Source organism: Prinia subflava, chromosome 19 (genome assembly GCF_021018805.1).
Source record: "Prinia subflava isolate CZ2003 ecotype Zambia chromosome 19, Cam_Psub_1.2, whole genome shotgun sequence".
In the NCBI taxonomy this organism is placed as follows: domain Eukaryota; kingdom Metazoa; phylum Chordata; class Aves; order Passeriformes; family Cisticolidae; genus Prinia; species Prinia subflava.
The window spans coordinates 11,703,663-11,716,669 of NC_086265.1; the positions used below are offsets into that span (position 1 = coordinate 11,703,663).

Consider the following 13,007-nt stretch of genomic DNA (forward strand, 5'->3'; position numbering starts at 1 on the left):
CTAATGATAACAGAGCTGGCGGTTCAGTCCCCAGAAGGAGTTTGTCTTTGAAGTCTGCAGATGTTTTAAATTGCCTGAGATGGGGCTTTGAAATGTAGAAGTTGGGCTATGCTTTTAGGTGTGGTATCAGATTAAGGAATTGTGATTGTAGAGAAAGAAAGCTGCTCCTGGCTGTTCCCCAGTACTCCTAATGCTGCATAAAGGAAGGTGGCTGAAGTTCCCTTTTCTGCACTTGGTCCCTTGACTGTCCTGCTTTGTCCCTGCTTTGAGGGGCAGTTTGTACAGCCTCTCTGTCCTTGAGAAGCAGAGAGGTGCTGCAGTCCTTGTGTGCCTGCACCTCCTTGTGAATTTGAGGATTAGTAATCACAAACTTCACAGCAATTAAAAAAACTGCACCACAGATGCTAATTTAAGGCTACAGCAGTTTCACACGTATTTTAGGTGAATTCCCTGAAGAGGCTGCTGGCAGAAGTCCCTGATCATAATGACAAAGAAAGGCTGAAGTGTTCTCAAGAAGGCTTGGAGGTTTTATGTCCATGAGCCAAAACATGTTTTACATGGGAGGCTAAGATGCAGCAGCAATCCCAGGTTTTGTCTTTCTTGCTCGAATAACCTTTCAACCTCTCTAATACAAAGTAAAGCATGGAGTACCACTCTGGCACAGGAGCCTAGGATAAGACTGAATAATATTATCACTAAATTGCAAGCTTTTGGTTTCTGCAGAGTAACATCTGGAACAAGTTCCCTCCCACCCAGGAATCAGAACTGTCTCTGTTATTACTCAAGTCTAAACATGATAAATTAAGGCCAGAAAGTGGTTTTTGACTGTGCTAGCAGGGTGGGTGGATCAGCAAGGATAATAAAACCTATGGTTTATGATAAAGGCCTGAACATAACTGTCAGACTGCCAGCAAAATCTGCTTTGCTTGCAACACTCATCAGTTCTGGCAGTGAATGGCAGGAACTCTGTCAAAGAGATGGGGTACCTCAACAGCAAGATAGATTCTAATTAGTCTGTAAGCAAGCTTGGATTTTTCTTTAAATCTCCTTTCAATGGATTTTGTTTTTAAACTCCCTAGAGAAGGACAGGCTGTTGCTCGAGTTGCAAAGTCCTGACACTGCAGTGCTAAGGGCACTCATGACACCCCCTTTGCTGTGAGTGCTCTGTGCAGTGCTGCTGGCAGTGCTGAGCTGGCAGTGACCACAGCAAAGGCCCTGGCTGCAGAGGAGCCTCAGTCTCAGTCACTGGAGGCTTCACCTGCTGTACCAGTGCAGGGACTGTGCTGTGCTCCAGATGCAGTATTCACAAAAATACAGGGCTCACCACACAGCAGGCTGACAGCTGACAGAAATAACTCTCAACTCTGTGATTTCAGCCAAACTGTTCCACCTTGTTGAGTAAACCAGCTGAACACCTCCTCAAGTTCATTACAGACTGTGCCAGGTCTGCTAACAGACCAATCCTTGGAGAATTGTCTGCTGCTTCTCTTTCTCGCTTTCCCCTTGCACCAAAAGGTTTTGGGCTGTTATACCTGTTCAGGTAAAGCACCCAGGGAAACTGAATGCATGTGAGTGTTCAGCACTATACCCAAAAGCATTAATGTTAGGCCTGGGACTGCTCAGTTACCAGAACAGCACAAAACATGGTGAGAGTCACTGTCCATTCAAACTTACTGAACTCAACCTACGCAGTATGCATTCCTTTTATTTAAAAAGTTGTCCTAACAGTGCCTGTTGCACCTATACAAAAGAATCTTTACACTGTGCACACACAGGTATGTAAGGGCTCCAACACCTGCCACGGCTCTCAGCCGGGTCACGCTCCCACAGCGCTCTGGGGACGTGGCTTTGTGTGGAGGGGTGGGGCAGAGGTCAGCAGTACTGGGAACTCGTGGCAAGTGGAATGTGTGTCCCCTTGAGAGACAGAAAGACCCCTGCCAATTCTAGATCCATCTGGGGAGAGGAACAGGGATAAAGTCTGTAGGAAGAGCACCAGTGTCACAACAGGGAGGTTACCAGGCTGGAGCAGTGTTGGCCAAACGTCTCATGCGCCTGAGGGAGAGAGAGAGAGGAACAGTAAGTGCCTGTTACAGTCATGGGAGGCCTTACCAAGACCAGCTTTTGGGGAGGCTGCCACAGCTTTGTAGACAGGTTTATTCCCAGACAGAACTCCTCAGTCACCTGAAAGTGCCCCTGTTGATAAGGCAAAGACACTACTTTCACTAACAGCTGCTAGGGCAGTTTTGCTCATTAACTTGGATTGAACCAACTGCTACTGTAAACTCTTCAGTCAGCCATAGCTGATGTACAAAATGACTGTGCTACTGTTAATCTGCAGCTAAAAAACATCCTGGGGAAGAGCTGAGCCAGTATATTTACTGTTTCCACAATGTATCTTCTGGAGAGATACTAGCCCTTCATTTGTATCTGCCAGGAAGGATTTCATCAAGTAGGTACAAGCTCTCAACTGCTTGTCAAACATCACTTAGCAGGTCTGTGGTGGGCAGAGCTTCTCCTGGAAGCACAGAGTGCTCCAGGTGCTGGCAAACAGGCTGGCACCAGTCTGGCTACAGCTGGGAGCTTGTGCTACATCACTGCTACATCAAATTGGACTTTACACTACACAGAAGGAAGCTGTGTGGCAGGATTCTAAGGAGCATGACAGTGCATGAAACTCCAGTATGTTTAATTCGTGCCTTCTTATACAAACAACTCCCCTGGACAAGAAAAAAGCCCAAGAAAAAAAAAAAAAAAAAAGGAAACTTTGCTGCAAGCACGAGATGGTGAAGTAGACATTTTGATGTTTGTGGAGGAAGGTGGTAACAGTGGAATACCCTGAAGCTACAGTTTCTGTTGTGAGCAAGGCTGACATCCTGCCAGCTGGGTGTCAGTACTGAAACATCAAAGCTTGGAACCTCTTTGGAACTTCTGTCAAGGGACAGGCCAAGAGAAGTGTCCAGAGTGTGGCAGTACCTTGTGTTTCTGTCCTGGTCTCTGATCTTCTTCTCCATCTCAGCGTCTGTGAGGGTTTCCAGGAGAGGACACCACTGGTCAGCGTCCCCCGTGTTGCGAATTGCGATCTCCACCGTGGGCAGAGGGTTCTCGCTGCAGGGCACAGGGCAACACAGCAACATCCATCAGAGGGCCAGAGACAGGCACAGGGACAGCACAGCACCATTTACAGTGTTTCAGCCTTCAGCATTCCTTCTTCACCCCACTCAGCACAGCCTGGTTCCCTGAAGGTCACCACAGGCTCCTGGTCAGACCCTTGTGGAACCAGAAGTTTCTGGGAAAGCAGCTACACCCATCCCCAGCCACCACTGGAGAGGGATTTGTGCTGGACCTGCAATTCTTTCCCACACTGTTACATCCCCTGCTTCTTTCCCAGGCTGTTACATCCCTGCCTGGCAGGGCTCAACCCCAGAAGGCACAGCTCATCCCAGTGCATTACTCCTGGGAGCACTTTTCCCAGTGCAGTCCTGGAGCTGGCACTGTTCCCAGGGCTCCCTGGCCAGCCCTGCTGTTCTGCAGCTCTGACCTCCTGGCTGTGGTTTGCCTAGCACACCCCTGACAACTCTGCCCTGGCAGAGTCTGCCTTTCTTGGGAGCCTGACAACGGAAGGAGCAGTCTTTAGGACCTACTGTTGCAGCCACAAGCAATGAAACACCAAGCTGTGCCCAAATCACAAGATCTGAATCACTGATTCCTCTGCCCTGACCAGCTGTATTATCACATGCACAGAAATATTTACTGCTTCACTAGCTGCTTTTCAGTAAAAGTCAACAGGAATTGACCAAGAGTAGCTTCCCAAATATTGACAGTGGAGCCGGAAGCCCAGCATAAATACAGAGGAGCCTCAGAATGTAAATGTTTGCTTTGAATTCTCAGAAGTGGCTCAGCCTGAGCTGCAGAAGTGTGTGTGTGAGAGGAGCCCTGGGACAGGTGTGCACACACATCTGGCCCCCTCCCCAGGGACCTGCACCCCTACACAGGATTCCAGCACCCACAGGCTGGGGTGCTCTCATTCCCTCAGGAAAGAACTCAAATGCTAATCAGCATGGGAACACTCAACATCTGCATCAAAGCTCATGATCTAAAATAACAAGCCTTCAAAGTAATGCTACCATGAAAAATGAATCCAGAGCCTTTGGTATCTGATCCAAGGAGGAAGCTTTAATTAAATCTACTTCCAGTACTGCTGACATCCACTAAACAACACTCAAACCCAGGAATTTCAGCTTAGTCCTAGAATGCCACACATTCCAGGCAAAATCATGTATCAACTGGGTTTTGTTAGTGATAGCATGATCTCTGTTTCACTATGCTCAACACTGAAATGGGGGATGGAAAGCTGGACTCAAGCATAACCTAACTGCAAGGCAACTCAGATACCACATTTCTTTAGCAAACAGAGACAAACTGAAAAATCCTTCCTCATCTCCCAACCTCTACAGTAAGACAACTCCTCCTCCACTGCTTTTCCTGATGAGGAGGAAAGTGCTGCTGCCAGAATGGCTGAAAGGCATCCCAGGAGAGCGAGGCACTGCCTCTGCTCAGGCTCCTGGCCTCTGGCAGTGGTGCCAGGGGCAACAAAGCAGGGAGATGTCATCTTCTGGAAAGGTGACTGCTCGGGCACGTGGGGTTGGTGTGTGGGGAACCCAGCACTCAGGGCTCAAAGGCTGTGAGGTGCTGCCACCAGAAACACTCAGCGTGCAGGAGGGAACACCACAGCTCACACTGCCCCTGAAAACCCCTCAGGCAGCAGCGACCTGTCTGCCTCCAGTCCTGCCCTCCGCTGCACCTCAGGCTTTGCTTGTTTTGCACAGAGCAGCTCAGCTGAGAAAAGTGCCCTGGCTTTCATCAGCTGAAAGACAGTTTCACCTCTCCCTCAGATGATTAAGAGGCACATGACTTCTCAAACCCCCAGTCCCTTGAGATATTAAGGTTCTTTTGATACATCTGAAGCAGACCCTTTTCTTACATCAATGGAATGATGTTGGACCAACCACCACTCCTGTGGTTTGGAAATTCAGGAACTAACCAACCACAGAACCCAAATATCATTAATCACTGTAAGGTTTCAAAAGTGCTCCTTTGCTAGAAGAAAAAAGGGAAGTGGAGGACATGTTTGTAGCATGACAAAAAAGCAAGGTTTCAATTAGGTGTTTTTTTTCCCTCTGAACAGCTCACGTCTATGTACTTTGTTCTGTTGGGGTTCCTTTTTTAGTTTTTGTTCTCCCTCTTGCAATACTGCCACAGTCTAAAGAAGGCCTGAAATCTGCCTGTTTGAACCACCTCTAACAGGAAGCACCCTTCAGTTCCATGGCCTAACACATGTTTTTAGAGAGAATAGTGTGAACTTGGCATTAACGTGAGCCTGGGCAGTACTGACTAAAACTTTACTTGCTGCAAGTCCCAGTGACTGAGCAGAAGCAAAGAGAGAAATGAACCCCACTCACAAGAGTCAACAAAAACACGGAGATTACTGTCCTGGATATCTGCAATACATGGAGAAGCACAGGAAGGAGGGACAGACACTTCACTGCAGGCCACAATGCAGACAGTGCTGCAGCACAACGTGCACCAGGTTCTCATCTACCACCCTGCACCTTCCCATCACTTCTCAGGAAGTCCTTTGGTGGTGGTGGTGGTGTTGCTGGATGTAGCCCCAAGCCAAAACTGCAAGTATCAGTGCAAGGTTGTGAAGAGAAAGGTAAAAGCCACCTCCCACCTTCCAAGGGACATCAGCAGGATGGATGCACAATCTAACAATTTAATTCAGAGTTTAATTCACATATGCTAAAGGATCCCTTTCCATTTTCTAATACGAATCACTCTGGGGACCACTTTAGAACAAAGCAGTTGCTGTGAAAGACTGGCAGGACAAAAACTGTACCCAGAGGAAGCAGAGTGAGACCAGTGCAAGAGCAACTAGGCCAGAGCAGATCTGTGTCCATTTCTCACAGAAGGCTGACCAGGCAGGAAACCTTCGATGGAGCAGAGCTCCCAGCAGCTGCCAGCTTCCCCAGTGTCCTGCTCCTCTTTGCTTACTCCCTCTGCCTGAGGTAGGACAGAGCCAGGCACGTTTCCCTGTGCTGCTTCCTTGAACTGACCCCTACAAACCCGGTGTCAGCAGTGCCATTCCCTCCTCTGCAATACAGCATTTGCTGAACTCTCAAACTTCCTTGAGTGTCCCCACGACCCCAGGTCACCAAACCTCAGAGTGTACATGAAAGGACTGCTGGAGCTGCAGACTCAGCACTGTGCTGTGGATAACATCAGTGCAGGAACTCACCACAGAACGCTGCACAGCACAACTGGAAGCCATTTAGGAGACAAATTACAAAGCTGACTAATCAAACCTGACAATGCTGCATTCCAGCTGTGAGAAGGGCCTATGATCAACCCACCTCTAACATCAGCCTGCGTAGAGGTACAGTTTTCATCAGTCCAGGTTCAAAAAACAAAGCCTGAAACAGCGGATGGCCCAAGTTAGGCAAAGCCAACAAAACAAAAAATGTATCTGGGGCTCATCATGACCTTACATTAGAAGAGGGATGATCCCTGTTAATTAGTTCTGTCAGCAGAAGCTGACATTTCATCAATATTTGGTCCTGAAATGTATTAGACCCAACAGGAAAGGCTATTAAGGCACAAGCACAAAAAACTGTTAAGAAGGACAGAATGGGTGCAAGCCATAAGGACTAATTTCAAACAAAACCTTCTGCATCAGGTCAGCTATTTTAAGATCCATTGATGCAAATGCCCATGAGGCACAAACAGAGCCAGAGGAGGAGGAGGCAGCTCAGTACCTGAAGGCATAGGTCTTCTGGTGCCAGCTCAGCTGTCCCCGGATGCTGTAGGCAATCGTGGTGACAAACTCCCCGCCCAGGCCGAGCTCTGAGCACAGCTTCAGGGCAAACTTCTCTGGTGAGTTCTCCTTCTCTGACATGTCCCACTCAAACTGGTCTACGAGGGAGATGTTTCCTACGTGGATGTTCAGCTGGAGATAAGGGAAGAAGCAGGTTATTTGTTTCCACTTTCACAAAGGTTTGTCCAAGTAATTGAACTGGCGAGGCAGAGGCTGAAGAGAAGAGAGCAGTAATTCCTGGTTCACCTGCAGAATTCCTTAGCTGAATTCCTAATTTCAGTAGCACAAAGACAACTCAGCATTGCTCACCAAGGTTCAGCTCTTCCAAAGAAAGATGGTAATGCTTTAACTGAACTATTTCATCATCTCAGAGGCTCATGGATGTTTAATCATCTGTCACCTTGGTTCTGTTCTCAATACAAAGGGAATCTGGTTGGAATTAAGAGCTCCTTTGCTCTGAGGGAAGCTTTTGTACTCTTAGCACCCCATAACATAACTAGAGGAACCCAAATGGCTCAGCTGTCCTCGGGCTGCCCTCCTGTGTTACCTTAATAATAACGCGCTGGTCTGACTGGTCCTCCAGGATGCTGTCGGTGGGGTACGACTCGATCTGCTGCCGGATGGCAGATGCAATAGCAGGGACAAAGGTCAGAGGATTCAAATCCAGGTCATCACAGAGGATCTCCGAGAACATTTCTGGGGTCATCAGCTTTTCTGTTACACAACAAGAATGAACACTGTAACCTTCCTTAGAAATTAATGCCTGCCACTTACAGAACACACAAAATCCCACAGGGCGAGGCGACAAAGGGAATCCCAGATGCGTTCCCTTTTGCTTTTAAAAGGGTGTTTTATACCAGGCCTGTGAGGGCAGACACCCTGGTACAGGGACTTACAGCCTTCTTTACCTGCTCCATGGTATCCAAACAGTGTGGCCACAGAAGCCACAGCCATTAACCTCAGCTAACAGAGTGCTCTCAGAGCACTGAGCTGGTGAACTGGCTCAGGAAAATCTGCCAGGTAAACTCTTCAGACTATCTGTGTCCAGGAATGACAACCCATACAAGTGGCAGAGCATTTGCTACGAGATGCAAGCACTGAATACAGTCCAAAGCGGGAGAGCTTTTAAGCTTTGTCAAGGACAAGGACATCTGGTGATGGACACAACTTTCTCTCTGCAGCCTCAGGAAACTCTCCTTGCTACATACCATTCATGTTCCACGTAAATGCATCTCGGAGCTTCTGCCCATCAATTTCCATATCAAGCCTGATTGGAACCAGAACCTCTGGCTGGGATGCATTCTCATGGATCACTGCTGGGTCATGGTCATCAAAGCTGAAGGGGAGAGCAACAACACAGTATATGCAACAAGCACAGCACACATCTGGCATGCACAGAGGGAAGGCAACATTTGCTGGAAGAATCCCCACACTCCAACTCCCTAGGCTGTCTATAGACAGACTCCTCAATGCAAGCTTACAGGGCTCTGGCAACTAATACCAGTTTATCACCTTTTATTACATCTATCATAATACATTCCTGCAAATAAAACAAGGAAGTTTTCTGGGATTAGGTTTATCTTGGTTGTCTTAAGTTTCATAATGGAAAAAACATTAGTCATGAGCTTCAGCAGTGTTTTCCACTAAATAAACTAGATCAAAGTTACTGGTACGTGTCAGTGAGAAGCAGGCTGTCCTTCACAAAGAGGGTCTGCAGGCTTCTCAAGTGACAACTGCTCAGCAAATCAGCAGGAAGTAGAAGGAACACATCAGGAAAAGAATGAACCATTTTCCTGACAAAAGCAAAGCCTCTGCTCTGAGCCATGGATGGCAACTGTAACACAGAGCCTCAAGACACACAATTTAATTAAGAACATCCAAGTTAATGACCTCTAGCTCTTTTGTCAGCTGGGGATGAATCACAACATTACATGAACTCATCAGTACTACCCTGGCAGCATGACATTTTGGTAACTCTTCCCCCTCTCCAGAAGCAGGAAGCTGTCTTACCACAGAGGGAATGTTCTCTTCTTATCCCTGCCCATGCGGTTCCTGTTGATGGTTGTGGAGCACGGCACTGCATCCAGGTGATGAGAGCTGTTGGGCAGCGTTGGCACCCACTGGTTGTTCCTCTTTGCCTTCTGTTCTCTGAAAGAGGCTGGATGTTAGCCTGCAGGCCCTCAGCAGCACTGCTGCTGCCTAAGGAATGGTGTCATTTTAAACTTCAGGAGCTATCACGAGTTCCTGCTGTTTTATTCCGGAACCATCAACATTCCTGTTCCACCAGGAACTCATGTTCCACACCAGCCTCTCAGAAGGCCATTCCCCAGCTCACAAATATCCATCAGATATGATCCAGGTGCACCTTTATAAATACTAGATTCATATTTGGATTTTCTGTCTATACTTTACTAAAGGACTGCTGAGAAATGCAAGGTCCCCAGAAGGCAGTATGTGCAGAGAGCATCCTGTAAAACATCTGTTACAGATGGAATGCAGTAATTGCAAAAGAAGTTGTATCATCAAACACTTAAGACTTTTCTTCCTGTTTTATGTGGGCAGTAACCCAATCCTTACACTCTGGAGATCTCCATTTGCCCAGAACTGGAAATGTTTAATGCAGACTGGCAAAGAGCCCCTGCACAACAGCTTGGGCTTGTGCAGCTCCTGGTGCTTCCTGCCCGCGCTGCTCACCTGAGGTAGGTGGGAGGTTCTGTGCTGATGGACACTGCCTTGTACTTCTCATCGTTTCCATCCAAGATCTCCTCCACTTCAGAGGCCTTCAGCAGCGTCACGCTGGTGGCTAATGTTGTATAGCCGTGATCTAGTGCCAGGAAAGACGCCAATAATTAACAGGCCAAGGGGGACACAGCACTGTAGCATTAACAGGCTACATAGTGACAAGCCCTCCCTGTCCCTGCAGGAGGGACTAGCACAGAGATACAAGTGTCCTCTGGGCTTCATCTTGTTCTAGGTATCTACACTGCCCAGAAAACAACCAACCCTCAGTGGAATGAAAGGCCAGAAATAGAGATGCATCTCTAGAGATGATTGACAGAAAAGCTGTTAAGGCTTGGGAAGGGGGAGAGCCCTCAGGACAGCTCCTGCTGAATGACAGAGACCATCTGCATTGGAGAGTCCTGCTGAGGTTCTGAGAAGGAAGAGTTAGGCCTGCGATCAGGAGCACAATCAGGGCGACCACAGGGAGAGATCAGAGCAAGAGGATGAGACATTAATATTATTGTAATAGCACCAAAGGTCACAGTGGACATTCTTCCTCTAGCACAGCTAAGAATAACACACAGATGAGACTTACATCTTCGGGGACTGTGAGACCGCTGATTTTCTGTTGGGGGAAGAAAAGAAAGCAAGAGGTCAGCAGGATACTTGGAGGAAAGAGACATAAGCCCAGAGTAAACCATTGTTTTTATTATGCTTTAGTCTACAGAACATACAGGAAGTCATATTGCTAAGAAATTTAACTGCTTGCTATTTTTCCCTCAACAAAACCAATACAAATATTGCCCTGTAGGCACATCAGTTGCAACACACCACAAATTTTGGCAGCCACAAACATCCAGTCCCTGCAAGAAGCAAAGTTAAGCAAAGATGCACATCTTCAATGAGGCATCCTTGCAACACTCATGCTTATGTGACAAAAGAGACAAAGACGCCCCTCTTAGTCTACAAAACATCTCTTCTGAAATACTGTATTGATTTGGAGATGTGGCTTTTGCTTTGTGATGAATGTAGCCAACCCCAGGAATTCCATGATGGATGTTTCCACTTCAGAAGGTTTTTTGATCAGGTTCCTGTTGCCAGGCTGAGCCAGGAGCCCCCAGTGCCACCGTTGCAGGGTGCTCCATCACTGGGGCACTCTGCAGTGACTCACACAGCCCCCAAGGGGCACAAGCTTCTGAATTGCCAGGAACAGTTTCCCAAGGCAAAGTTTTCCACAAACATTACTGGGAACGTTTACTCATCTTCTCACCGTGTGAGGAGGCCACGATCTTCTTCCTCTCCTCCACCGTGGCCAGGCGCCTCCAGAGCGAGGGGTACCTCTTGTACAGGGAGCCCCGGAACATGCGCAGGTAGTTCCCCACCTGCAACAGGAGAAGTGCAGATGTGGCCTGCTATGCCATTTCAGAGAGTTTTGGCAGAAGCTGGAAGAAATTCAGCTCTTTCTAATGATTAAAGGATCTCTTAAGAGGGTGTTTTTGTCAGGTTTTTGTGCTGTGTTTCACATCAAATAGCATGGCGATTTTTCTGGCGATACAGAAAATAAAATCTTTCTCAGCACTTGTTTCACTGGTTCTATCTTACTTCACTAGATCAAAAAAACTCCCATCCACTGATAACAGGAAATTTAACAGAAAACACTCCATTCATTTGCATGTATTTTTGAACAACCCACCCCTTCTTTACTTCAGTTTCCACGTCAGTGTGCAATGCTCAGTTAGAATTAAACTAAACCAGATACCCACCTCTCTGACACATTATTTTTACTTTGAACCTCCTTGTCAACTAGACATTATTTGACTACAGCAAATGCCCAGAGACTTGTATTTTGTTTAAACCCTTTGAACATCAAAAATGTGATTGGTGCCAACAGCCCTCCTTCAGATTTACTTACCATCTGTAAAGCAGTCCTGTTCTTCCTGCCATAAGATCCTCACCTGTGCTGAAGGCTACAGCAGGCCTTGCTGAATAACACAACTATTTCTAGACTCTGAAATCAAATTTTTAGACTGACAGGACACTGGCAGACTGCCACACAACAAGGCTTTTATTCCTTGTTTGAGAAGACTCTTTTTTGATCTCAGCTTTTAGCTGTATCTTTCTCTCCACAGTGCTCATCAACACACAGAAATTAATGGTAGATAAAGAAGACAACCCTTTTCCTTCTCCATGTACCTGGTATGGCAATCTCACAGCTCAGCTGCTGCAGTCACGGTTTGCTTTCAAACTCTACATTTCACATGAGAGAGTGAGGGGTGTTTAGTCCCTGCTCAACCTATAGAGCTGGCAAGTAAACTTAGCCAATAGTCCCTTTTCTGCATCAGGCTGGGGGCTATCACATTTTTTTTCCTGTTTTCAGCTGTTTCCCTGGTGCTGAAGGGCCGGTGTTTCTTCCTTGAATAACTTCATCAGGGAGGCTCCACAGCGTCTCAGCACTGAACACAGTGTCAGCACAGATACCGGGGTGCTAAAACTGCCCACCGGTGTTTGCTGACCAGACCGCACAAGGCAGAGGGAGCTGCACTGGCTGGTTTGGGTGCTGCTCCCAAGCCAAAGGCCCGGGGTGTGCGATTCGTTGCTTCGAATATGGATGTGGAATGTGGAATAACCCGAACCCCTCGAACAATTGTGTACAGCAATTCCCGGTGATCGGGAGCGGGGCCCCAGGCCGCGATCGGGCGGGGATCCGGTCCCCACGTACCCGTGCGGGTCCCAGGGGCCGCCCCTACGGGAGCGCCGGGCCCGCCCGGCCCCCAGCACGGCTGAGGCGCTGGGGCAGCGCCCGCCGGGGGCACGGGGGGCCGGGGGGCGGGAAAGCCGCTCCCCGCACGCCGGGGCTCCCCTCCGCCGCTTGCCCGCCCTCAGCACAGCCTCCCGCATCCCCAGCCCGGCCCCTGTGTCCCTCAGCCCGGCCCGGGCCCTGCATCCCCAGCCCCGCCTGGGCCCTGTGTCCCCCGGCCCGCCTGGGCCCTGTGTCCCTCAGCCCGGCCCCTGCATCCCCAGCCCCGCCTGGCTCTTGTGTCCCCCGGCCCGGGCCCTGTGTCCCCCGGCCCGGCCCGGGCCCCTCATCCCCAGCCCCGCCTGGCTCTTGTGTCCCCCGGCCCGGGCCCTGTGTCCCCCGGCCCGGCCCGGGCCCGGCTCCCGCCCGGGCCGCACCTCGGAGCCGATCATGTAGAACTCGCCGTCCTCCTCCAGCTGGAACTTGACGGGCTTCTGCCCGAAGGTCTTGCTCAGCGCCATCATCATCATCGCGGCGGCGGGCGGGGGCTCGGGCGGGGGCTGTGCCCGGAGCGGGGCCCGGCGGCGGCGGCAGCGACAACGGGCGGCGCCGGGCCTGCAGCGGGCCTAGAGCGGGCCCGCGGCGCGCATGCGGCGGGAGGGGCGAAGGAGGGACGGG

The 13,007-nt window shown here is 49.3% G+C and overlaps 1 protein-coding gene across 1 annotated transcript; it reads right to left on the minus strand.

Annotated features, from left to right (window-relative positions):
* Positions 1 to 1,674: 1,674 nt before the first annotated feature.
* SMARCB1 (SWI/SNF related, matrix associated, actin dependent regulator of chromatin, subfamily b, member 1) lies at positions 1,675 to 12,977 on the minus strand. Its single transcript, XM_063416257.1, has 10 exons — positions 12,767 to 12,977; positions 10,863 to 10,974; positions 10,188 to 10,217; positions 9,566 to 9,695; positions 8,882 to 9,019; positions 8,080 to 8,207; positions 7,419 to 7,585; positions 6,813 to 7,003; positions 2,974 to 3,105; positions 1,675 to 2,052 (listed from the first exon to the last, which is right to left on the minus strand). Exons 1-10 carry the CDS (start codon positions 12,857 to 12,859, stop codon positions 2,013 to 2,015), a joined length of 1,161 nt encoding a protein of 386 aa, XP_063272327.1. The 5' UTR covers positions 12,860 to 12,977; the 3' UTR covers positions 1,675 to 2,012.
* Positions 12,978 to 13,007: the final 30 nt, after the last annotated feature.

Coding starts and splice junctions, on each gene's coding strand:
- SMARCB1 (XM_063416257.1), bottom strand. CDS start 12,859: ATGATGATGATGGCGCTGAGCAAGACCTTCGGGCAGAAGCCCGTCAAG. Junction 8,208..8,881: donor AAGAGAACATTCCCTCTGTG/GTAAGACAGCTT, acceptor TCTCCCCTTCAG/CTTTGATGACCATGACCCAG. Junction 7,586..8,079: donor ATTTACGTGGAACATGAATG/GTATGTAGCAAG, acceptor GTTGTGTAACAG/AAAAGCTGATGACCCCAGAA.